This window comes from Dipodomys ordii, unplaced genomic scaffold, assembly GCF_000151885.1.
Source record: "Dipodomys ordii isolate 6190 unplaced genomic scaffold, Dord_2.0 Scaffold25, whole genome shotgun sequence".
Taxonomy (NCBI): domain Eukaryota; kingdom Metazoa; phylum Chordata; class Mammalia; order Rodentia; family Heteromyidae; genus Dipodomys; species Dipodomys ordii.
In genome coordinates, this window is record NW_012267241.1 from 8,346,988 (window position 1) to 8,373,975 (window position 26,988).

A 26,988-nucleotide genomic window follows, 5' to 3' on the forward strand; every position below is an offset into this window, starting at 1 on the left:
CTTGCATGCATGAGGCCCTGGGTTCGATTCCCCAGCACCACATAAGCAAAAAGAAAAAAGCCGGAAGTGGTGCTGTGGCTCTAATGGTAGAGTGCTAGCCTTGAGCTGAAGAGCTGAGGGACAGCATCCAGGCCCAGAGTTCAGGCCCCACGACCGGACCCAAAAAAAAAAAAAAGAAATGTACTCATTATCTTGCCCATGTAATTGTAACCCCTCTGTACAGTATTTTCACAATAAAAAAAATAGTGGTAACACAACCGTACAGATACTGGCAGTAGTAACAGCGTAGATGATAACAATGCTGAGATACTGTCTGTTACAAGATAAATCCCACTAAGTTCTACACAATGTCTCAGTAAATTCTGTGTGCCAAGGGGATGAATTTTTTAAAATAGGCCTTACGTTTTGTCCTTGGCCACAAACTGGATTTGGTTGCAAAATATTCAACGTTTAGAAATCTGAGCTCACATGGACAGAGGAAATATATACTCATTATATTTAATGTACTCTATGAAAAAATTAAACTATGGAACTTGAGGATAGGCATGGGATGGGGAAAGAAGAGGGAGAATGACAGAAGGAGTAACATTGATCAAGATGCATTTAACTGGGGCTGGGAAGGTGGCTCAGTGGTACAGTGCTTGCCTTGCATGCATGAGGCCCTGGGTTTGATTCCTCAGCACCACATAAGTTGGAAGTGGTGCTGTGGCTCAAGTAGTAGAGAGCTAGCCTTGAGCTGAAGAGCCCAGGGGCAGAGCCCAGGCCCAGAGTTCTGGCCCCACAACCAAAAAAAAAAATTCACTCATAACTTGGTTTCTGGAATTTAAACCCCTCTGTACAATTTATTCATAAAAATAAATATTCAAAATAAACTAAAATAAAAAGAAATTTCAGTTTAAATGTCACTTAACAACAAAGAAGTGCTAACAGTGTAAGCATTCAAATGTAGAAATGTTTTTGTTCTTACTCTATTTGTGTCAATGTCTACAATTTATTTTGTTTCTTTAATATGTATAACTGACCATTCTTTTCTACCATTCAAGAAAATAAGAGATACTTGCGCACTTTCTAAATGTAAAATGTTTAGTAAATCTCAGACATGGTGATGTTACATGTACTGGGTATATATTTACTTTAAAATTGTAGCTATTGATGAGTGCCCATAGCTCATGTTTGTAACCACAGCTAATGGAATTTTATTCATCCACTAGGAAATACAATATACATCATTTGCAGAAATGGATAGACTTGGAAAGAACTCATAGAGCAAAGTAAGCCAGGCCCAGAAAGACAAAGAGCTCATGTTTTCTCTTATATGTGGATGTTAGTCCTGAATTACAAACATGCATGTAACACACACACGGCCATTTGCTCATATACTTAATTTTTCTTAAATATTTGACATCAATTACTCCCTGTGATTAGCATTAACACCTGATTTCCTTTTTTCTTTTTCTGTGCTGATACTGGGTCTTGAATTCAGGACCTGGGCATGGTTTTAGCTTTTTCCACGCAAGGCTAGCACTCTACCACTTGAACTACAACTTCCACTTCAAGTTTTTGGTGGTTAATTGGGGACAAGAGTCTGATGGACTTTCCTGCTGGGTTGGCTTCAAACCAAGCTCTTCAGATCTCAGCCTTCTGAGTAGCTAGAATTACAGGCATGAGCCACCAGCTGCTGGCAACACCCCAATATATTTATGAGAACAAATATAATCTTTTGTGTGTCCGGTCATGGGGCCTGAACTCTGGGCCTGGGCGCTGTCCCTCAGCTCTTCAGCTCAAGACTAGCGCTCTACCACTTGAGCCACAGCGCCACTTCCGGCTTTTTTCTTTTTGCTTATGTGGTGCTGAGGAATTGAACCCAGGACCTCAGGCATGCAAGGCAAGCACTCTACCACTGAGCCACCTTCCCAGCCCCATGAGAACAAATATAATCTTAAAAATGGTTTAGAAACAACAAAAGTAACTAATCATTATTTTTAAGCATTCTTACCTGGAATATAAATTGAATTATTTAATCTGTTAATTCTAAGTGATATTCTTGGCAATTAAACAATTATTACATTGTATATTTTAATACAAATATTACATTGTATACTTTAATAAAAATATTGTATTGCATATTATAATACAAATATTCAAAATATACTAAACTTGTATAGCATCACAGAGCAAATAAAATGGCTTATAGCAATACAGTTCCAACAGTATAATTAAGACAATTACAAGATCAGCAAAATAATATATTCTAAGACTTGTTAAATGAAATAAGTAGTTTTATTCAAGTATACTAGATAATCAATATGTAAACATGAAAATCTAAAATTTAGCCAGGCAACAGTAGCTCACACCTGTAGTCCTAGCTATTTGGAAGGCTGAGATCTGAGAATCAAAGTTTGAAGGCAGGAAAGTCCATGATATTCTTATCTCCAATCAACCACCAGAAAATGGGAAGTGGTGTTATGGCTCAAAGTGGTATAGTGCTAGTTTTGAGTGTAAACATTCAACGATAGTGTCCAGGCAGAGTTCAAGCCCCATGACCAACAACAACAACAACAAACAATTCTAAAGTTTATGTAAAACAAAAGGTCAAAGTTCGAGGGGATAGCTTAAGTGGTATACAGTTGTTTAATAAGCATGGGACCCATGATTCATTACTGAGTACCATAAAAACAACAAAAATGCACAAATTTATCCAAGCTGATAGCTAGCAATATATTTTGCTACATATAAGATACCACTCTGCCAGACACCTAAATGTTCTCTTCTTTTCCCTATCACTTCTTCTACCTATATTCTTCTTCATTTTAAGTTTACTTTTAAGAAATTAGTACTAAGGGTTTTAACTTAGGGCCCTTCACTTTCAACTCAGGCATTTTATCACTAAGCCATAACTTTTGGGAGCTAATTTTTTTTCAGATAAGGACTTGTTTTTTCTCATGCCTAAGCCTGGATCATGATGCTACTTTATGCTCCCTGCAGTAGCTGGTATGTTAGGCACTCACTCCTTCTGCTGAAATGAAGTCTCAACAACTTTTGCCCAGGCTGCCCTAGAAGTGCAATTCTCCTGTAAGGATTACAGGTATGAGCCACTGTAAGTTTGGATCTTTATTCTTAGAGGAAAGTTTCTAAAATGACCATCCTTGAATGGGCTCAAAGATTTAAGTTTCAAGGACCTTTAAACTTCTTCAATTTACCAAGTCATAACCAAAGCTATACGGAAACATCTCCATCAACATGGTTTCTGGGAGAGGGAGTTAAAACAGTTTTATACTCAGCACTGCAAAGAACAATAGAAACAAAAAGTAAAGCCATACAACAATTTTTTTGCAGTGCGTAACCAATGATATTACCAAGTGATGGGTTTGTTTTTTTTTCCCTTCCATAAAGCCTAGATGATAGAGTACTGATCAGTTTCATTTTCCTATTAGGCCTCCTTAAGCAGCCCAAGTATTTGCATAACCTTAATGAAAATGGTCAAAACCTTAGTGAAGAAAAGCAGTAAAAAAGAATTAATCATCTTATCTCTCATCCACATTAGTAGTACCTGAAATGAGAAATATTATATTTTATTCAGTGCATACTAACTAGAAGATATGGCTAGATTTCTTAACACAAACAATATAAAGAATCTTTTGAATTTCAACAGGCCTATCAAAAAGTCATTATTAGTTGGCTATGTAAGGAAATGAAGACTTGGAAAATATCATATTAAGTTAAGCCAGTCTCAAAGAAACATAAGACTCCACGGTTTCCCTCATTTGTAATAATTACTATGTATCTAGGATTGTCGTAGCAGAGGATCACAATAGCTCAATAGCTATGTATGTATGACCACATAAAATGATGCTAATCAAAATGAACTCCCAGACATGGAAACAAAAGGTTTTTCATTTGTTTTTGTTTTGTTTTAATGTACTGAATGAAGTTCTTTCTTTTTCCTTTCATTTTTTTCCCTTTGGTTTATATCCAGTTGTCAGTTTTTGATTTTGGAACTCTGTGTCTTGTATATTTGTTTATTTGATTTGGGGAAGGGAAGGACAATAATAACAAAATGGTGAAACAAAGGACAAAGGGTGAACCAATGCAACAGTAATACTCACAAGACACTACGTGGGAAATGAACTTTACAATTGGGAGGAGGAGGGCATGGAAAGTGGGAGAAAATGAGGGAGGAGGTAACACTGGTAAGAAATGTACTCATTACCTCACTTATGTAACCTGTAACCTCTATACATCACCTTTACAATAAAATTAAATAAAAAACCAAAGAAACAAAAAATACATTCAAAAAGAGACTCAGAGAAGTTCAATAACTTTTCCAAGGAGTCAGAAAGCAACTCAGTGCAAAATGGGACTTAGCTTACTATGCCTTCTCTTGACATTTTTCCTTACTATGCTAATTAAAACAGTGAACGGCAAACATCAGATTACTATTCTTTCTGCAAGCCTTCGATACTACCATTGATATGAGTCATATGGTTCTAGATCAACAATTAGTTCAAATTCTAATTTTTCTAGTTGCCACATTATATCTTATATGCTTCAGAAGTATGGTTGAATTATAGTTATTTTGAATTTCATATTTCTCTCTCACTTTTCATATTCATTCATCCACTAGGTTTATCACACTGTTTGGCTTTGTATATGACATATTCATTTAAATGGTTAAGGTTTTAAGAAATAAGCTTTTTTGTTCACTGAAAATTATTTTTAAAATGTTATGTTTTAATAAACTCCCAATTTTCTGTAGGAAGTAATCCTTCAAAAGCCTGATCCTAATTAAAATGTAAGATGTCTTTTTTTACTCAGACATCCATGTGTTTGTGTAAATGATCAAGAAATTAAATTATTAGAACACGTAAAAACAAAATTCCCATTAATTTGGTATCTCTTTAAAATGACAAAGTTTACAATTCATGGGCACAAATCCTCACACTGAAACATATTTTAAAATGAACTGAACTTAAATTGTCTGATTTCATATATATGGAAGTATCTGAATCATTTATGTATGATAGGTAAATGCACCAGTAGTTAAAATTATATTGTTTTAAATTACAACCTCATTTTATGTTTCTAAGTTTTATAGAGTTTTATGTACTGTAAAATCATCTATATTAAACTTTGACAGGTTTATATGGTTAACAGAGATGTGTATCTGGGCAATCTACTCAAACTAGAAACCATGGAAGTAATTTTTCAAATCATTTCTTCATTACTTCTTTTTGACAATTTCCAGGAACACTACTTATCATTTATGATTAAAAATACCTTAAAACAATTTTACTAACAAACCTCTTTTAAATTTTGATAATACTCTAATATTCACTTCAAATTTCATTCACAAAGAAAATATGCTCAAGCCATCAAATTTAAAACAGACTTAGCTATGCCATGAGTTTATTATTTTATTTACATTTACTTTATTTACATTCCTTTTTATTTTTTAATCTAAAACAGAGATCAAGGCCCCAAAAACTTTTTCTGTAAAATGGTAGAGATTAAATGTTTAGGGGAGGAGAACTGTAAGGTTTTTGTTGCAGCTAGAGCACAAAAGCAACTACAGACAATACAGAAAGGGTATGGCTAGATTTAGCTGCCACTCTACAGGATTTGGCTCAAGAAGTATTACGTTGATCTTTGAGTTAAATCCTGGGGAAATCATAAAAATTTGGGCTACTACAGTCATCCAACATATTTTAATACTCTGCCTGCCAGAATAAATCATTCACAGCTATGCTGAGTTTAGAACTGCTTCAGCATTGAGAACAGCCCTCATCTTTCCCTGGACAGTGCTAAATATCATAGTTTACTAAAATTAGACTCAACTTGCTTCACAAGTTTCTTAAATATATCACCAGACAAGAAATAATCCACTGCAATTGTTGCCAGGACTTCTAAAGTATCTAAACCAATACAGTATATAAAGAAATGTAGCATGGGGACATAATAATGTATAGGACAATAAACATCAATGAAAGTCTATTAAGTGGGAATTAAGGACTGCTATGAGGTTTTGATTTGGTTTTTTTTTTTAAAGGAGAAATTGCTAGACTTTCTCTCATTTTTTCTTCCTGTCTTACTACAAATTAGGTTCCTAGAAACTGAAGCAACCATTAGAAAAAGGGGAATTGTAAAGATGACAGCTCTTAAAACTAAAATCCACCAAAATCAATAACCAAGGACTATTTCCAGAGTTCTTACTATGTGAGAAAAAAATAAAGGCCTTCTAGAATTTTGCTTAAAAACATTCAGAGATTCTTAATCTACCATTTCTTCAAAGTGCTACAGAGTGTGTTCTGAATTCTGAGTAAGAAGAACACAGGCTGGCCTGAGGGCCAATATCCTAGGGGCAATAAAGTCAAAGTGAGCCAAGAAAATGCCAGAGATGATTATTTAAATTCTTTAAACATACAAGGAAAAACACCTAAAACCTGTAACTGTGGAGTTAACAAGCCTTATTAATGTTCTAATCAGCAAATCAAATCTGAGAACTGCAATACAGTAATTCCTATCACCTTATTTGAAAACTAGAAGTTCAGACTCATTTTTTAAAGGGATGTAGCCCTGTGTTTTCAACCTAATTAATTTTAAGCTTTCATTTTTCTAGTATAGTTTACACCATCATGTCAATATATGACCCTTTTTGTCACCTGTAGATTTTAAAGAATTTATTATAAAGTTAATGTCCAATAAGGACAATGGTTCTTTCAAGCATTCACATACTCACTAGGCTAGCCAGCAGATTCAACTCCCTAACTTTCGGGACAGTAAATTCTAAATCAAAACTAGTGAATAAAACACCCATAGTTAAACTAATTCAGCCCATTAAAAAAAATCATGGAACCTAATAACTTGAAGCAATAGGTGGGATTGGGAGAGATGAGAGAGAATGATGGGTGACATTGATCAAGATGGTCTATACTCATAAATTTACATGTTGAATTAAAACCCCTTTGTACAACTAAAGATAAAAAAAAATTTAGTCACTATTTTAACTCTTATATCCCTTGAAGCACAACTTTTAAGTTGAAGTATCTGTTTTTAATTTACTGTCTTACATTGTACTATTTGAAACACACATACACACACACACTCACACTCAGACCCCTCTGTAGTTTTAAACATCATAGTTTTCTGTTCCATTAGAAAAAGGTAGTTTCATGTATGCTATAGTGTAAACATTTACCAATTATAATATTTACACATTACAAATACAATTTTTAAATTTTTATGATTTCAGAGAATTCCTTGGAACTATCAAAGCTTTGACTAGAAAGAATACCAACTACAAGGAGGTTCAGGCTCAATTACAGTAGTGGAACAGAATTTAATAAGGTTCCAACTCTACATTTTAATGCCCAAATTTCTTATTGTCTTTTTTAGTTGACAAATATGTGCTTCACAGCATAATAACAGCAGCAGAACAGCTGGGTGGCCTTATCAAGCACAAAGGAAGCAACAGCACATGCTGTTAAGTGTCTTTCTGATTGCCTAGAAATGGTAGCACATGCAGATTTATTCCCTGTTATAAATTAGAACAATTATTTCTCTAGAGTTTTATTTTCTTCACAGAAGAGTCAAACTTCCTGCATGTTAAAAAATGAGGACTTTCAAAAAGGATATCTTCCCTTTCTTTGATGATCAGTTCATTCTGTTCTTCTAACTGCCTGATTTTCTTTTCAAATGACTCCTGCTCAGCTTTTAGTCGTTCTTCTGTCACTTCCTTTTCTTCACTTACTCTGAAATACAAAAATGAAGAAAAAAGAAAAGTCTGTCAAAGTAAAAACAAATACAGCTTATAGCTATGATTTTATGAGACAGTTTCTTGCAAAGGTATGCTGAATTTTTTAGAGATTCTGCTTTAGTTTTTAATTTACTCTCATAAACCAGTCTTCCTCACCTTGATAACAAAACACATGTGATTTTTTTAAAAGACCTACACAGGACAGAGTGCTGTATTATAATACAGAAAAGAGAAATGTTCCAACTTAGAATATATAGGTTTAATTTTTTCATTAAAATATTTTATTTGATTTTTATTTTCATTCCATTATTTAGAGCATGTTAATATCAATCTTAAAATATTTTACTATATGCTAGACAATTTCACTTTTGTTTTTTTGTGCCAATCCTGAGACTTGAACTTCAGGGCCTGGGAGCTGTCCCTGAACATATTTGCTCCAGGTTACTGCTCTCCAATTTAAGCCATAACTCCGTGGTTTATTGGCGATAAGAGTCTCATGGACTTTGCTACCTAGGTGTCAATCAAGATCCTCAGATCTCAGCCTCCTGATTAGCAAGGATTACTGGTGTGAGCCACAAGTGTCCAGTGAGTTCTTCCCCCCTCCTCTCTCTCTCTCTCTCTCTCTCTCTCACTCACACATACACACACACACACATACACACACACACACACGAAATATACCTACACACACACACACACACACACACACATATAAAAGGTTGAAATGGGAAGTTTTTTTAACTTGATTAATTGAAAAAGTAAAGCCTAGCTTTCCTATTGTGTACTGCTATATACATTTAATTAAAACAAAAAGTTATAATTAAAAAATAAAAGGAATAAATATAAAATAACAATCTACTTGCTTTTACAACAAGAAACTAATGGCACAACATTTTCTATTTTTCTTCTGAGAAATACCAAGTTGAAACAGCAAAATGTCCTCTGGAAAAAATGACAGTATCTGGGCCTACAAATTTAAATGAGTTATTGCACAAGTATTCTCTGGGGAATGATGCATTCTTTGATAGTAGGGGCATAGGGCATCAAACAGTAGAGGATTTTGTTCAGGCTTCTTAAAACAAAGGAGGAGGCAACAATGATTGCTAGAAATGGACTCATTACCTTGATCATGTAATTGTACTCCCTCTGTATAGTATTTTTACAATAAAAAAATTTAAAAAAACCACAGCTCTATACATCAAACATGGCAACTGTTGCTAAGATTATTTTAAAATGGTAAAACTTGTTTTCCTTTAAAGATCAAGTCTGCACTATAGTCTATATATTAGCCAAAGGTACCCCTGTCCATTTTCAAAGTTTCAGTGAAATACACAAATGCATATATACAGAACTGTCACAGTCTTTCTGTACAAATTAATATTTCACAAGCCATTCATTTTTCCAATCCACATAAATTACACTGCTTTTCCCATCTATATGAATAACTCATTAATTTTATTGCATAAGATTTTGTGAGGTCACTTAATAAAGCAACTTCAAAAAGAATTTTCTTCTCCTAGTACCTCCTAGAAAGATCAATCAGTATCCCTCTTAGCCTTGCAAATGTAAATCAATGCCTAACACCTTAGGGAAACAACCTCATTTACTTGAATCTTATCTGTTATCATTCCCTTCAACAAATTAAATAATTCACACTTCTACTAATTCATCTTTATGGTATCTGTTCTCCATTAGTCTGTAAAGTTTATTTGATTGGTATACTATTCTTTCATTAGTATAGTAAACCCAAGTGAAAAACTTCACTGGGAATATACAGATTTTTAAGAAGGCCTTCAAAGACTAACTCATATATAAAATTTTTAAATCTGTATGTTTTCTTGTCTACTAGCACAACTTTCACTGGCTAACATTCAGAAAAGTTAACTATGAATGAGAGATGTTTTTAATTTTTTTATCTACTTGGTCTAATCAATAAGTCTTTCTCTTTCTAATTTTCCCTCAAATAATAAGTCTATTTGCTTAAGAACTGAAATTCTTTGCGTATACTTGAATACATGACAGGAATGTATAAATTTTCTAAACTTTCTGACATTTTTCTCCATTTGGTTTGAACTTTAACACAATCAGACATGTAATATCCTATTCTTCTCACAACTGTCTTTTACTGTTTGAATTTATTTTTAACCTATTATTTCAATACTAAACTTTATTATCTTTTATTCACACTTATTTTTCAATTAGAATCATTAATATATCTTTTAGGTATCTTTCTCATTCTTATACTTACCATCAATAACAATATTAACTAGAGAGGATCAAAGAGATACAGGTAGGCTACTCGTAATTGTAAATGTAAAACTGCTTAGAATCTGATCCCCCCCTTTCCTTTTTTTAAAACTAAAGATGTTGCTATTCTAACGAAGTTTAAACCTCAAAGACACTATTAACAAAAAGCTATATTTAGCACTTTACATTTATATGGCATGTTACTCTGTAACTGAAAGAATGTGCTATTTGGGGGCTGGGAAGGTGGCTCAGTGGTAGAGCACTTGCCTTGCATGCATGAGGCCCTAGACTCGATTCCTCAGCACCACATAAAAAAAAGAAAAAAGCCAGAAGTGGCGCTGTGGCTCAAGTGGTAGAGTGCTAGCCTTGAGCTGAAGAGCTGAGGGATAGCGCCCAGGCCCAGAGTTCAGGCCCCACGACTGGACCCCCCCCAAAAAAAGAATGTGTTATTTGTTCTGTATGTTATCCTGATCACTACTGACTATTATTTTCTTCTGAAAAGATGCTTCTCAATGGCCAAGAATGGATGCACAGCATGCTAAGTGACTTTTCCCCTGAAATAATACCAGTAGATTTGCATAAGAGCTGAAACTCTTCAAGTATACTACACTTGAATGTCATGGAAGTACATGTTTTCTGAATCTCCTGACACTTTTCCTCATTTGGTTTGGTATTTAACACAACTAAATCATAGTACTTCATAGCTATTTTTTTTTCTGAAAAGATACTGAAGAAAACTGGATTGGAAATGTCACTCAAGTGGTAGCATGCTAGTCCTTTTAAACTTTTAAAAGGCAACTTTAAAAACTTTTCAGCTTCCTAATCATTTTCTATTAATACTTCATCATTATCCTCCATTAACTAAATTTCTAGTGATTAAAAAAAGTATACCAGGCAAGGCAAGCAGAACACAGAACAGCAAGCAGTTTGTCTTATTTCATATGACATGGATTTGTAAAGCAAAGAATATTAATATAAAACAGTGTTTATTCACAAACATTGAATACATCTAAATGTGCTTTTCTCAAATAGAACATCTTTTATCTCTTCAAAGTGAAATTTAATCTTTCATTTCCAAGCAAAGAAGGAAGGGAAAGAGGGAAGGGAGGGGAAAGCAGGAGGGAAGGAGTGAGGGAGGGAGGGAGGGAGAAAAGGAAAGAGAGATGGGGGGGTGAGAGGAAAAGGAAAAAGAGAAGAAGGAAGGGGAAAAGAATAGCCAATAGAAATAAATAGTCAAAACGAACAAGTAGACATTGCACTAAAGAAGGTATAGAGGGTAATAGCACATGATATAGGGTCCAACATCAATGGTCATTCAAAAACACAAATCAAAAGCAAAATGAAATATTAACATAGAACTTGCTAAGCTAAAAATTATAGAAAAATTTTAAACAGGCACTTATGAAATTTCACACAAAAATCTATATTTGAGTATTTATATTAACCTGAATTTTTTAACTGTCACAAACTAAAAAAGGCAAATGTTCTTGAACAGATGAAATTATAAACTGTGATCTCTCTATCATATGGAATACTACTCAACAATAAAAATGAACAAATTTCTGAAATATGCAACCTCTGGATGGGTCTATAGAGAATTATGTTGAATGAATAAAAGTTGATCTCAAAAAATGGCATATTACATGATCCCATTTATATTGCTTGTTTTTGTGTTTTTTTTGGTCAGTCATGGGGCCTGAACTCTGGGCCTGGCCTGGGCCTGTCTCTCAGCTCTTCAGCTCAAGGTTAGCGCTCTACCACTTGAGCCACAGCACCACTTCCAGCTTTTTCTGCTTATGCTGAGGAATCGAACCAGGGCCTCATGCATGCAAGGCCAGCGCTCTACCACTGAGCCATCTTCACAGCCCCTATATTGCTTTCTTGAAATGACAAAATTTTAGAGAGAAAATAGGCTAGTGTAGCATGGGATTAGGAATGGGATGGGAAGGAAAGTAGCTGTGTTTGGAATCTTGACTATGATGATTATACACAAATCATACATGTGAAAATTTGCACAAAAATAAATTATACACAATGAATACATGCAGGCAATCTCCATACATGATAAATTCTTTAAATGTCAATATCCTGGCTGTGATACTATATTATAACTAACCAAAATATTACCACTGGTGAAAAATGGATAAAGAATATCTGAACTCACTCTCCTAGATTAGTTCTAACAGCTATAAATGAATATATACTTATTTCAAAATAAAAAGGCTTCAATTTTATTTTTAATAAAATAGAAAAAGGTATTTTACTACTTTATTTTGTTTCTGTGGATTAGAATAAAAGAATTATTAATGAGTTTGATACTGAATAATAATGAAATATCAAATAGAACAGAAAGAAGAGTTCATTTTTAAATCATACCAATTAATCAATGAAAACAAATACGGCAACTATAAAGTTACCAATAAAATATCACTATAATAGTTATTCCAAGCACATTCCCAGATAGATGCTTATGGTAGTAAATAACAATTTAAAAGTGAACAGTATATTTGAATAGTTCCACTGAATCTACCCAAAATATTTGCTATGGTTATTTATTACCTACTTAATTCACAATACTGAACTCAGAGCCTGGTGCTTGCTCAAGTTGCTTACTTGGCTAGCACGCTACTACTTGAACCATGCCTCCAGCCTTGACTTTTGCTAGGGATGGAGTGAGCTGGCTTTGAATCTCTTGATCCTCCAGAGTAGCTAGGATTACAGCCTTTAGCCAGCAGCACCCAGCTGGTATGATTTAGAGAAACAGCTCCCATAGGCCTAGTTATTAAAGGTTTGGTCCCTAGTCTACAGAACTACTGGGAGGTAACAGTATCTTTAAGGGATTGGAATGAGTGGAAGGAAATGAGTTCACTGGAGTGAGTGCTGGAATGAATAGTAGCCCTTTTGTGGGCAATGAAGCATTTTTTGTTGTTGCTGTTGCTAAGTCTTTGCTTTCGTAAGAGCAATGACATACTGACTTCAAAACATATTAGTAATATTCTGCTCTCAAATGAGTTGTGTCTGTTATATAATAACGTATTTCATATACATATTTGTCTTACCTGGCAAGTTCTTTAATCAAGTTTGCAATGCGCCTTTTGTCTTCCAGACATAAATCCTTCAACGATGCACTCTTTGCTCCTTCCTTGCACAAATTCTAAAACACAAGCATGCTCTGATTAACTTTCTCTAAAAACAACTTTTAAGTCTTTTTGAGAAAGAAGGAAAGGAAGAAAGCGGGGTTGGGAAGGCAGCAGTTGGTGCAAGGCTCACATTTGTAATCTTAGCTACTCAGGAGGCAGAGATCAGGAAAATCATGGTTTGAGGCCTGCTGGTCAAGTTAGCTGAGAACTCATTTTAACAAAAAATGTTGTATATAATGGTACACCTGCAATTTTATCTCTGTTAGAGGTGTATGTAGGAGGATCATAGGCCCAACATGGCCCAAGCAATAAATATAGTCCCTATCTGAAATATAGCTAAATTAGAAACTGAGTGGGGCATAGCTAAAAGTGGTACAGCACTTGCTTAGTAAGCACAAGGCACTGAATTCAATCTGTAGTGCCAACAATAAGTAAATAAGTATAGGATATAAGCTTTATTTGATATCTTTTATCTGGTGGAACACTGCCAGTTTCATTTAAAAATATTGTGAATTCAAAACAGTCTATGGAACTGATAATGAACAAGACAACATAGACTTTACACAGAAAGAAATTAAAAGCTGAAGATGTTCCTGCTAAAGTACTAACAAATATTAAGGAAACAACTTTTCTTTTGTAAATGTCAGAAGAATAAGGTCCTAATGGAAGAAACTAAAAGCCTGTTTACACTATAGCTCCAAAGCTTTTGTTGTTGTTTTGAGGTGTCCAGGGACTTGAACTCAGCTTCTGGTAGTGTCCTTGAGCTTTTGTGTTCAAGGCTAGTTGCTCTGCCACTTGAGCCTCACACAGGTCCACTTGCAGCTTTTTGGTGCTTAACTAAAGATAAGAGTCTTATGGCTTTTTCTGCCTAAGCTGGCTTCAAACTGTGACCCTCAGATCTCAGCCTCCTGACTAGCTAGGGTTACATAGGGTTACAGGTGTAAGCCACTGACGCCAGGCTACTTTTTAAGGGTATACAAAGGCTACTGGACGAGGCACTAAGTCACTAATAAGTTACTGAGCATTCAAATTATGCTAAGGTTCATTCTTAAGGATACTTGGTCAAAGAAAGAATACTTGCAGATGTACAAGTCGTTATGTCAAAAACTGAACTTTACAACTTTGGTGGGGGGGGGGAATGGGGAGGGATGTGAAGGGGAAACAAAGGAGGAGGCAACAATGCTTGATAAGAAATGTCTGGTTATCTTGCCCATGTAATTGTAACCCCTCTGTATGGTATTTTCACAATACAAAAAAAAAAAGAAAGAATAATTGTTATATTTGTATTTACTATATGCCAAGAATATTTTCAGGATTTCATATTTACTAACCAACTTCATTTTCATAACCAAGCTATTAGGCAAATATTATTCTTGTTCTACTTTAAAGGCACATGTATTGTCCAGTTATAACTGTTAAATAGCAGAACTGGGATTCAAACAAGCTGTGCTCTTAAACTGTATATGTCCTACCTTTTGTACTGTAAAAAGTTCTCCATAGAAGTTAATCCAACTACCTCAGATAGCCCACAAACCAAGGATGAGTAAAATGAATCCTTGAAATAGTTATCAGCAAAAGTTGGGGAAAGATAGAATAGGAAAGGAAAACAGAAAAGGATAAGAAAATGAGACTGGATTAAAGCAATTCAGTTTCAGATGCTAGCAAAACATTCACGTGGAAATTATGTCTGTCTCTCAAGTCAGAGATTTGTAATTTAGATGTTTTTTTCTAATAGCAATAGACTTAGACTGAATAACAAAATAGTTCTTAAAAATCATCAAGAAATAAAATATATAATTTAATTTTAATTAATCTGATTTTAATTAAGTTAAATTTGCATTTGAAAAGATAAAAGCAAAATAAAAAGCATACAGTAGTGATGAAAAAAATCTTTCAGAATATAGGATCAATAACACTAATGACAGAAATAACCAAATAAACTAGGAAAAGGTGGGATTTGGCAATACAAGATATTATCTTGTATTCGTATCATCTATTATCTATGCTGATGATAATCATAAAAAGACATTTCAGTAATGGTGAGGTGAAAGAAACACACAATAGAAGAAAACCCCTGCATAGAGGTAAAAAATTTTAACAGACACTATTAACAGAAAAATACTTGAAAAAGAGTACCAAAAGTATGGCCTACTGGTACAACAGAATGCTATATTTTGTTGTTATGCTAGTGGTATTCATTTTTTCTGAGTGCTAGTGGTTTTCATCCTTTTGGGCTCTGCTTTATGATGCTGAAGCTGAGACTCTAGAAACTTCATTTCTCCTTCGCCACTTGACTGTTGACAAAACCAGATGGAGACCAGAGGCTGATAGAGGGGGAAAAAACATATTTCCTCATATTTGCTTCCTGTTAACTGTCAGCATCGCCTTTATCTCATTTATTCTTAAAGAATAGTTGGTGTTGACATATTGATTTAAAAAAGAGAGATTTGTTTGCAATTACTAGAAGAACCAACTTCTATCAGGCCTTTTGAGGAAGGCTGGTATCTTATCATCAGAAGTCCAAGTTCCAACGTTAAGTAGCCCTTCCCTAATTTTCTAAGTGTTAGTAATTCCAACTTGTTCTGCTTGTTCATCCAGCTCTAGAGTTAGTAACTGTTTCTTGCAGTTAATACTATCATAATACTTTACTGTTTCCTTGTTGCTTTTTTGGTTCTCTAATATCTAATTAACAGGTTTTTTTTACATACAGCATAAAAATCTCACAATAACTTATAATACAAATAACAAAGATATAAAGTTTCAAACATATATAAAACTAAATGGTGTTTAAAAACAAAAATGTATTTACTCAGACAGGGCTTGGTAAACTACAAATGCCAGAAAAATCTGGCCCATTGCCTGTTTTGTAAAAAAGTTTGTTAGAATATAACTATAACCAAACTTACTCATTTCCTGTCTCATTTCATTCTATATAGGGATAAAGATGAGTAGTTGAAACATCTCTTCTCTAGCCAAAGCTAGAGTTTCCTATCTTGTCCTTTATAAAAGTTTGTTTATACCCAATTTAGAAAAACAAATGAAGAAACATAAAATTTGGAATACTGTTTAGCAAAGAAGATATAAGGGAAGGGTACATCTCTACAGTCTGACTAACTAGTGTATCATTGTAATTCAGTAGAGAAAAGAATGGTGCTAATGGTTCATGATGTAATACCAACTACTTGGAAGACAGAGATTCAGAAGGTTCAAAGTTCATAAAACTCAGTCTCAATCAACAACTGGGTGCAGTGGCACATGCCTGTCATCCAGCTACACAGGAAGCTGAGAGCAGAAGGATTACGGTTCCAAGCCAGCCCAGGCAGAAAAGTTCATAAAACCCCATTTCAACAGAAAAGTGGTACTTGGCTGCCATCCCAGATACAGCAGGAAGCATAAATAGAATGACTATATTTTAGACTATCTTGGGCAAAAAGCAAAGCCCTACTTCAAAAATAACCAGAGCAAAAAGGGCTTAAAACATGATTCAAATGACCAAGTATCTGCCTAACAAGTACAAAGCTCTGAGTTCAAATCCCAATACCCCCAAAATAGACATAAATGTTGGTGAGCACATGGAGAATTGGAAACGTCTAACATTGCTAGCACAAATACAATTTGCTATAATCACAATACAAATTTTGTTGGTATTTTGTCAGGTTAAATATACAATTACTATATAAATCATTAAATCTAATGATTTATATCATTAGATTTCTAATGATATAAATCTATAGATTCCCTAGAAAACTGAAAACATACATCCACACAAAAATGTGTATGTAAGTGTTCACAGCAACATTATTCATAATGTTCCTTTTTATAAAGGAAATGGAAATGTCCATTAACTGGCAAATGGATACACAAATGTGAATTCAGCCATAAAAAAGGAATTAAGTATACAATACATAATACAATATAGATGAACCTTGAAATCACCACCACAGCTAAACCCTGTAGACTATTAAATATGATTATCAGCAACAAAATAGACATTAGAACTGTGTTCAAGAATATAAATTATGATTATAAAACATTTTCTATAAAAAGTCCATCAGAAAATGTTTTAGGAATGTGGGTACAGCCTCTGAAGCAGTTTAACCACTGTAACAAGAAAGCAGCCACAGACAATCCATGAAAGAATGAACACAGGGGTGGCTCCATAAAAACTTTATTTATAATGCATGTGCCAGAAGATTTGACTCACAAGTTGGATTCTAAGTCTGGACATCAATTCTGGTTGAGGAGGGAAAACACAACAAAAATCAAAGTAAAATACACAGGTCACAAAGGACATAACTGAATATTGCACATGCTATTATAAAGACAAAGATAAATGAGGGAAAAATCAATGACTGGTCTCTAAAAACCAAGTTTATGATATTCCTTTACAAAAAGTGAAAATAATAATAATGATGGTAATGATAATTAATTTTCTTTACTAAAGCATAATTCTAATACAAAAGGATTCATCCTTAAAGAAACATACTCATAAGAACAAAATCATAAAGGCTACTCAATTAAAAATGTTTAACAATTTGAATTTCTAGTATCACATAAAATGTACATCACTTGAGATATATTAAGATACTAAAATGGGGGAGGATATAGTCATAAAACTTAATGCATAAAGCTACAAAATTAAGCAAAATGAGGTAGCGGGAAGGGTTTGAAGGGATGAAGAAAAATTACATTGACATCGATCAAAATGCTTTGTATTCATAAACTGATTTGTTGAATGGTAACTCATTTGTATTCATAAACTGATTTGCTGAATGATAAGTCTTTTGTACAACTACTTAAAGATAATAAAAAAATCAAAACAACAAAAACATATTAAGATATGTTTTCTTATAAAGGCTTAATGCATGTATATATATTTTGTAGCAAACTCTAATATATATTTTATACTCACCATTATCAAAGGATCCCCAAAGTTTCTGAATCTACTAAAAACTTTTATTAGATCACCTAATGATTTTTAAAAAATTATGCTTATTGCTCAGCACTTATAAAAACTAGTGAATTAGGGGCTGGAAAGGTGGCTCAGTGGTAGAGTGCTTGCCTTGCATGCATGAGGCCCTGGGTTCAATTCCTCAGCACCACGCAAGCAGAAAAAAGCTAGAAGTGGCGCTGTGGCTCAAGTGGTAGAGCGCTAGCCCTAAGCCGAAAAGCTGAGAGACAGCGCCCGAGCCAGAGTTCAGGCCCCATGACTGACAAAAAAAAAAAAAAAAACCAGTGAATTAAAAGAAATAAATCACTGACCTGTTCACCTACTGCATCTCCGGCACCTTTTAAAGACTCCATATCGATTGAAGTATGAGTCACTCTGGACATATTAACTTTACCATCAGCTTTTAGACTTGACTTGTATCTTGATCTGTTATTTCCTTCTGTAGAAATTCCTATGGATTTTCATTAAACAAGATTTCAAAATTATGTCTTCCCTTTCTCTAAAACCCCTTTCCACTCCCATCAACAATCTTCCTTAGTTTCTTCTATTTTATGGTATTTGATAGGAAAAAATGTTTATTTTAATACTTTATCATAAAACTCTTTCAAGATGTAATGAATCACAAAAGTGTTTTAAATACTTTAATAATACAACTGAAAAATATAAAAGATGCTGTGAAGACATAAAAATATTAATAGCAATAAATTGTAATATACCTAGACAACTTGGAGGAAATCAGATGTTCTTCTCCTAATTATGGTATCTTCAATGATATCACTTTACTATTCATCTAATAACTAGCAAACTCTCACTCTCCCTCCCTATCTCTCCTCTGTCTCTCTCTCACACTGTGTGTCTGTCTTGTCTCCTTCCTCTCTCTCTCTCTCTCTCCCCCCCCTCTGTCTTGTCTCTTACATTCTTTGTGCTGGTCCTGGGACTTGAACTCAGGCCTCTGAGCAGTCCTTGAACTTCTTTTTGATCAAAGCGAGCATTCTACCACTCAAACCACAGCTCCACTTCCAGATCTTTTAATTTTTTTTCTTTTTGATAGTTTATTGGACATAAGAGTCTCAAGGACTTTCCTGCCTGGTCTGACTTCAATTGTAATCCTCAGATCTCAGTCTCCTAAGTGGCTAGGATTACCAGAGTGAGTTAATGGCCCCCAGCTGAAGTCTTCACTCTTTACTCTGGGATATTAAATTGTAGTTACTAGTCATTTAAAAAACTTTAAAAGAATCTCTTTGGGTGGGCATCATCCTGTCTACAGAGGGCCTGAAGAGAACAAAAATACTGATGAATGATGAACTCATTAAAAAAAAAAAAATCTCTTGCCCTTAATACATGAAAAAGTCTAGAAGTTAATTAAAAGGTGACTTGCCCAGTCAGTCTATAAGATGAGCCAGTATTTGAAACCTGCTCAAATATTCAAAAATATTTAAACTTTTGGACTAGTTTAAAAAAACAATTTAATGTTCTGTTGGACAGTTTTGTTTCATTTCCTCCCAGCACTCAAGAGGCAAAGTAAACTTACTAAATTTTAATACAGAAAGTCATACCTGGAACATATACTACTGATTGTTCTTCATCAGAAACTATGAGGAAGGATGTGAAGGAAAATAATATACCAATATCCAAATGCTGCTCTTGTTCTTTGTGACTGTGATAATTCTTCATCATTTTGACCTGAGAATTTATAACTTACTTAAAAAAAAAGCCAGAAAGCAAAGAGACTGAATTCAATGGTGCAAGATCAATACTATGTAAAAGTTCATCTTTAGATAATCACGACTATATTTCATACAAATTTTAGAAAGCATTTAACCAAGACAGTTTTATTAACTCTTTATTATACTGTACATTCTGCTGTTAAGTTACTATTCTTTTGTAAACAAGGAGTTAAGTATTACAATGTTCATGATTAAGAAACTGACAAGTTATTTTAGGCATGAAGAATATACAGAATTTCAAGACAGGCTTTGCCTTTAAAGAACAAACACTGTTTGGGGACAAACTAATTATGCAAATACAAAGACAATATTTATTCTTCTGCAGTGCATTCATGAAATGTCTCAAGAAGCCCTATTATTGAAAATGCAGACAAAATTTAAATCCAAAGAAAGAACTATTTTGAGTTTTTTTAAGAAGAAATTTAGAAAGGTTAAGATCATACATTGCTACAGAAAGAGAACCAACTAAGATAAGAAGTTTGTCTAAATCAAATATGCTTACAATTTGTAAGCTAGAACATGTACAGGCAAGAAGCATCTATGTAAGTTTTCCCCCAAATAATCTAAAAATACTTTAAGTTTTCTGTTCTTTTAAAAAATGTTTTCTAAGAATTCTATACAAAAATAATTATGTTTAGCATTCTGGGAAAAGCTAGAGTAGATTTAACGTCTTAAAAGTCAATATATTTCATCTCAGTTTCAACCTTGGTAATGGAGTCTTTCCAGAGAACACTGACCACAAATACCTAGACTCCTACAAAAATAATAGGAATTTAGTTGGAGTTGTCTCTGAGCTGGCAGTTGCTATTTCACAACTCACTGCAGCAACAGATGCTGGTAACAAGGTTCTTTACATTTTCTTTAACTAAATAGGCTCTTATCTGCAAATAGTTGTAAAGAGGAGTTGCCACTTAACAGTTTATGAATAGTATCATGATCAATGTCACCCTTTTCAACATTCTTACCCATTTTTTCCAACCAATCCCTTCCCTCACTTTCCTTAATCTTGTAGGATATGTATTGAATTTTTTGCCATAAACAAAGCAGTTTATATAATGCATTTTTACATGTGTCACCTACTTCAATATCTTTACCACACTTCAACCTCCCTCCCCTTATTTTTTCTTTTTTGGTATATAAAATGAATTCTTGACTGTATTTTTCCCTTCTTCCCCCTACACCTGCTCTCCTTGATCCCTAACTTACAAATATCCATTTCCTGATACTAAGCTTATAGAATTTTAACTAAGTCTTTCTAAAGAATTATACTATTGGAGCTCTATTTAGAGTCTATTATACTTCAGTTCATTCATTTGTAACTGTGCTTACTTTTTTTATAGGCATATTCTAACTACTACAAATGAGGGAAGCCATGCAACCTGTGTTCCTCTAAGTCTGGCTTACTTCACTTAATTTTTTCCAAGTCTTTCCATTTCCTTATGAATGGTAAAATATCATTCTTAATAATGGATGAGTAAATTCCATTGTGTATATACACCACTTTTTTTAAATTTGATCCATTCGTCCCCGAAGGGGCATCTTGAGTGATTGCCTATCTTGGCTATGGTAACTAGTACTGCAATAAACATGGTTGTGCTGGTGGCTTTATTGAAGCCTTGTTTGTGCTCTATTGGATGAATGTTAGGAATGCAATTGCTGGATCATAGGGCAGCTCTATGTTTCAATTCCCTCAAACATCAGCAATAAAACAGTTTTAGGAGGCACAACAAGTAAACAAAAACATCAGAATCACCAGTCCAAAGAAAATAAGTTAACTAATAGGGAAGTAGAAATTGAATTTCCAAATTTACCAACACCCAATCTAAAAATAGTCTTCGGAAATGAAATTATCCAGGCTCCTCAACAACAAAAACTATTTCATTCTTTTATATCCTTTTGGACTAGCATAGGGCCTTATACTCAAGTACTCTATAAATGTTTGTAATGTATTTAGAAAAAAAATGCAGGAGAAAAATTCAACACAACAGTACAAGGATTTGTTCCCTATCACAGTGCTTTTGAATATTCTTTTTTTTAGGTCTGAGACTGGGACTTGAACATAGTACCTAATGCTTTCACTCACTTGCTAGCACTCTACCAACTGAGCCACACCTCCAACCCCAAAGGTTGTTTATTTCTTTTTTTCTTTTAGTAAATAAGAATTCTCAATTTATTCTCCAAAGGTGACCTAAGGAAAGACTAACATAATAGCGTTCATTTACAAAGGTACACTCCCAACAGGTAATCAGGTTCACTCAGTGGAGACTTGGAACTTCACACAGCTACACTTTGATTTAAAAGCACAATCAAATATTTCTCACTGTTTTCCTCTGTCCTCAAATCTAACATAAATTCTATCTTACTTATTCTTAGTTAGTAATTTTGTTTGCCCTGCCTCCCTTCTGCCTCTCCTTTCTTTTTTGTTGGTTTGATGGTTTATTTACATTAATAGGAACTGAATCCAGGGCACTGTTCGAACTCTATCACAGAGCTAAATACCTAGCTCCAATTTCTTTAAGAAAACATATTGTAAAAACCTGTCCTATGCCACTATCAGCATATCTAACTCTTGCCTTTACCTGTGCCTACTCTACTTCCCCTTTTTGCTACAGATAAACTGTTCATGTTCCTGTCCAAAGTCAATGCAGTCTCAGTACATACAAACATATATACATACACAACTCAATCATACACAACTCAATTATTTTTATATGAAGATATTGCTTCTAATATTATCATCATTTCTCCTGAGTCAATAATTTTTCCTATTAAACTTTTTCCCTAAGCACTCAAACATAATAATGCAGTTTTTATATGTTTTTTATTGTAAAAATACTGTACAGAGGGGTTACAGTTAAATGATTAATGAGTACATTTCCTATCGAGATAATGCAGTTTTTGAGGGTTGAAAATCTCCTAAGCCACTAATAGAATACTATGCTCCTTTTATGGCAAAACTTCACAAGAGCCATTCACTTTCCTCTCCTCCCAATCAGCCTTAAGCCTACTCCAATCAAGCTTCTGACTTACCAGACCACAATTTTGAAAAGTTTTAATGTCCTTTATTAATAAATCCATTAATCGGCTTTTAGGCTTTTTTGTATCTGATCTATTGATAGTATTTGACATAAATATCAATTCTCTTTAAAACATCTTTTTTTCTTAGTTGCAAAGATACCACATAATCATAATTTTCCTCATACTATTCTAGTAATTCCTGCTTGGCTTTCTTTGCAACATTCCTAGGGCTCATTCCTTCAGCTTTACTCTACATACTCATCTTCTTGATGATCATCTTCAATTCTCAGGATTTTAAACACAAACATGTTGAGTTCTGTCAAAATACTCTTGAAAAGAAGTCTATTTGCCTGACATTATCACTTAGCTTCATAAAAGATATCTCGAAGATCTGACTGCTGGTTCATGTCTGCCTATATATTCAAACTACTAAGAGGTGGAGTTAGGAAGTTTGAGATGAAAAATGAACCTGGGCAAAATTGAGACCCTATCTAAAAAATAAGCAAAAGGAACTAGAAGAAGGGCTGAAATGATGAGTGTTTTTCTAGCAAGCATGAGGTCCTGTGTTCAAACTCCAGTACAGCCAAAGAAGAAACTGTTTCTAATTCAACTGTCCAAAACTGAAGCCCTAACAGTTTATCTTAAAATCTGTTCCAATCTCACTAAATGACAATTCAATCTTCCTGTTTGTCTTCACCTCACACACTCTGAAAATTCTGTTGTTATAACCTCCAAATCACACCTAATGTCCAAAGGCTTCTCACCAACATCATCAGTTCAATCACCATCAGTTCCTCTCATAACTGTTCTCTTGTTTCTATCTGTAACTCCTCAATAGTCTATTTTTCTCACTCAGTGGTCAGAAAGAACATTTTAAAGATGTCATTCCTCAATCAGAGTAAAAGCCAAAGTATTCACAAGGGCCTACAATGCTCAAGATCTGATCACTCTATTCTTGTTACCTCTCTGATCTCATTTGTGGCAAGGAAATTTCCCTTATTCGTCCTTGGCTTTCTTAGTTTGTTAATGGGCTACACAAGCTCCTGCCTCAGAATTTTTGCATTTATGATTTATTCTATGTTATTAGTTCTTTCCTATATTTTCACAGTTCAATTCCATATCCCTTTGGTCATATGCCATTTGCTATATGAAACGTTTATTTTCTAATGTAGGTACTTAAAAATTGCAAAATTCTCTTCTTGTAAAACATCTATCCCTCATCACTTGCCCCTATCCTGCTTTAATTTTCTCTACGGTACCTAAAATTATTATACATGCAATGTGTTTATCTGTGACTTTTATCTCACTTAAGTCTAAGTGCCAAGAGGATGACCACTTTTAGCTTTCATATTCAATTTTGCATCTCCAACCATAAAAGAATGCTTGGTTCATAGTAAACTATCGATGAAAAAATGAGATTATGAGATTATGAGATTTATGAGATTATGGATCAATAATTTTCAGTGTTCTATGTCTCATTCAGAATACTTATTTAAAATCTATTCCAACTATACCAATAGCAATTTCTTTGTCAAACAGGAAAAACCTGTAAATAAACTGCCTCCAACAAATATTTTTTAAATAAGAAAATGCTGAAAATTACTTCCATCTGACTTATCCTTTCTAATAACACATAGTTCCATTATCTTAAAACTCAAACATTTACAAGTGTTGCACCTCTTTTAAAATTTGTCCAGCAAGTTTTCTAGCATTTGCTAAAAAATCCCTTTTAAAACTACCCTGCTATATAGAACTTCCCAACAAATGTGTATTTTATGGAGAGATCAAAGAAATATAAGTTAATATGCCAAATGTACGTTGGACCAACTTTAGATTAAATATGCTACCTATTTCTACTTTGACTTCTTTCATAGAAGTGCCCCCAAAAGACACATACAGTGAGCTATACACACCTTTAATGCTGCTATGAATCAAAATCCCAAGAATTCAATTAGTAATTAGCAACTCAGAGCAAAAGTAGTCAAGAAGAAGAAACATCTGAAGAAAATAAGCACAGTACTGCCCACTCTAACCCTTGAAGGTTATAAATACAAGCATATATAATTATTATTGACCACATAGATTTTGCGGTAGATATTGACCATATAATTTTGCGGTAGCAAATTATTTTTTACATCAACACAAAGTTGTCACCTATTTTTATTCAAAAACTTAATTCCAGAGAAAACTGTTACCAGAATGTTTTAACTGTGTCCCTTCTAATTCGTATTTGTTAATATGATTACTAGTATTGTTAATGATACCTGCTTTTGATGAACTTAAGCAATCAAAATTGGATTCTACAGGAAAAATAATTACTTCAGATATTACTAAGAATTATGATGAAGGAAAGCAATAAAGGGGTATATTTTCTTAGAAGATCTAACCCACCAAAAAAACTTTGTGGCACATTCATCTTTACAGATTAAGTACTAAGACATACCTTGTATAAAATGGCATTACTGAGTCATACTGCAGAGAAGGTGTATAACTCATAAGACTAATAGAAAAAAATGACATTCATAGATAATCTGCCCTCTCATGATGGAAACTTCTAGGATTGAGCATTTTTCCAATCACATGTCTCTATTTTTGTAGGTGAAGAACTGGAATTTTTTTTCAATAGTGTGTAAAGAATACCATACTATACATACTATTTGGCCTTTTCCTATTGAGATAGAGAGTATATACTACTTCTACATGAATAAGAAGGATGTAACTACATGAACACAGTGCTAAAATCAACGACATGGATTTGTTCACAGGCTTGTCAATTAACTTACTCAGTCCCACTGTAACTGAATGCCAACTCCCTACCATGCAATCTTTACATCAGGACATTATCATTAATTATTATAAGTTAATAATCTTTAAAAGTCTTCTCTGTCTCAAAATCCTATCAATGCAGAAACAGTGCTTCATAAGGATTCATCCCAACCTCCGGATTTCCTAATTCAGCCCAACTGTTCCTAATACATATATCCTCATTCCTACTGATGGGTAAAAGGAATATTTAATTTCCACAGTACACCAGTGTGCTTGCATCCACAGTGTATGTACCAAATTTCAGTTGTTTCTTGTCAACCTATCGGAGACAAGTAGTAATACTAAACATCCAGTGGCACAGAATGTGAAAATTTTCTTCTTTACACACACGGCTCTCTAATCCTAGTAATTAGATAAGGGAAACTAGCAATACAATTTGATAAATTTCACTGGGAGCTAAATTAGACTGTCCAAAGTGATTGTGCCAATGGCAAAAAGCAATGTCTCAAACAATGCCATCACCAGTCCTAGCAAGCATTCAAGCAGTAACACTGATTAAATTCTGTCTTCCAAGTAATGCTCCTCTAGTGAACAAGAACATTAGTGTGGGCTCTTAAAGTCCACTAGATCAAGGGACAGAATCCCTGAGTTATAAGCATCACAGATTCGGAGCCAGGAATAAATAACATCACGGGGCTGTCATTGGTGGTGACCCCACAGCCTACATGTTGGGCTAACACTACTTCCAGGCAGGATGATTCACACTGTAGTCTCACTAGCAGGCAAAGAACACGTCCCAGAGAGACCAGACCCCACACCTTCCCTAAAGACCCGGTGTGTGAAAATGCATCACTATAAGGGTCCTGCAATTCCAGCAAGGTCCGAACACGCTCCCAACACCCACCGCCTAAGGCTCATCCTAACTCCCGTCAACAAGGTTTCCTATCCAGCCAACACCCAACTCTCGCTCCGCCCCAAGCTCAGGCCACAGACTGAGGGGGCCTGGGGTACCCGCGGGAGGGTCGGCCCCAGGCCATCTCTCCAGAGCTCACCACCGTGGAGGGCCGAGGGCCCAGAGCCCTGCGCCCCCACACCTGGAATCCTGGCCTGGGGACGCCACTACCCACGCGGGGCGCTGGAGCCCGGCCCCTACATAGCAGTGGGCAGAGCACATCCATGACCCCAAGGTCAGCACCGCTCTTCTCCCGTCCGCGCAGGTTTACGCGACCGCCCCACCCCTCGCCGCCCCCGAAGAGGGCGCCGGCGCCCCCTGCCCGTCAGGGCAAAGGATACTGTCGCGACTCCAGAACGCCGGGGCGCCCGAGCGGGAGGGGCCCGCCACGTCCGCCATCTTGAAACAACCGCCACTCCGGGCGCTGCCCCGGG

The 26,988-nt window shown here is 34.8% G+C and overlaps 1 protein-coding gene across 1 annotated transcript in view; it reads right to left on the bottom strand.

Moving 5' to 3' along the window:
- The window catches only part of Kiaa1328 (KIAA1328 ortholog), a 184,792-nt gene extending 157,839 nt beyond the window's left edge, over positions 1 to 26,953 (bottom strand). The window contains exons 1-5 of the mRNA XM_013014799.1: positions 26,896 to 26,953; positions 19,648 to 19,683; positions 18,403 to 18,542; positions 13,060 to 13,154; positions 7,633 to 7,748 (exon numbers count right to left, since the gene is read on the bottom strand). Coding sequence (XP_012870253.1) covers positions 7,633 to 7,748; positions 13,060 to 13,154; positions 18,403 to 18,542; positions 19,648 to 19,683; positions 26,896 to 26,953 — 445 coding nt within the window. The remainder of the gene's footprint in view (positions 1 to 7,632; positions 7,749 to 13,059; positions 13,155 to 18,402; positions 18,543 to 19,647; positions 19,684 to 26,895) is intronic.
- Positions 26,954 to 26,988: the final 35 nt, after the last annotated feature.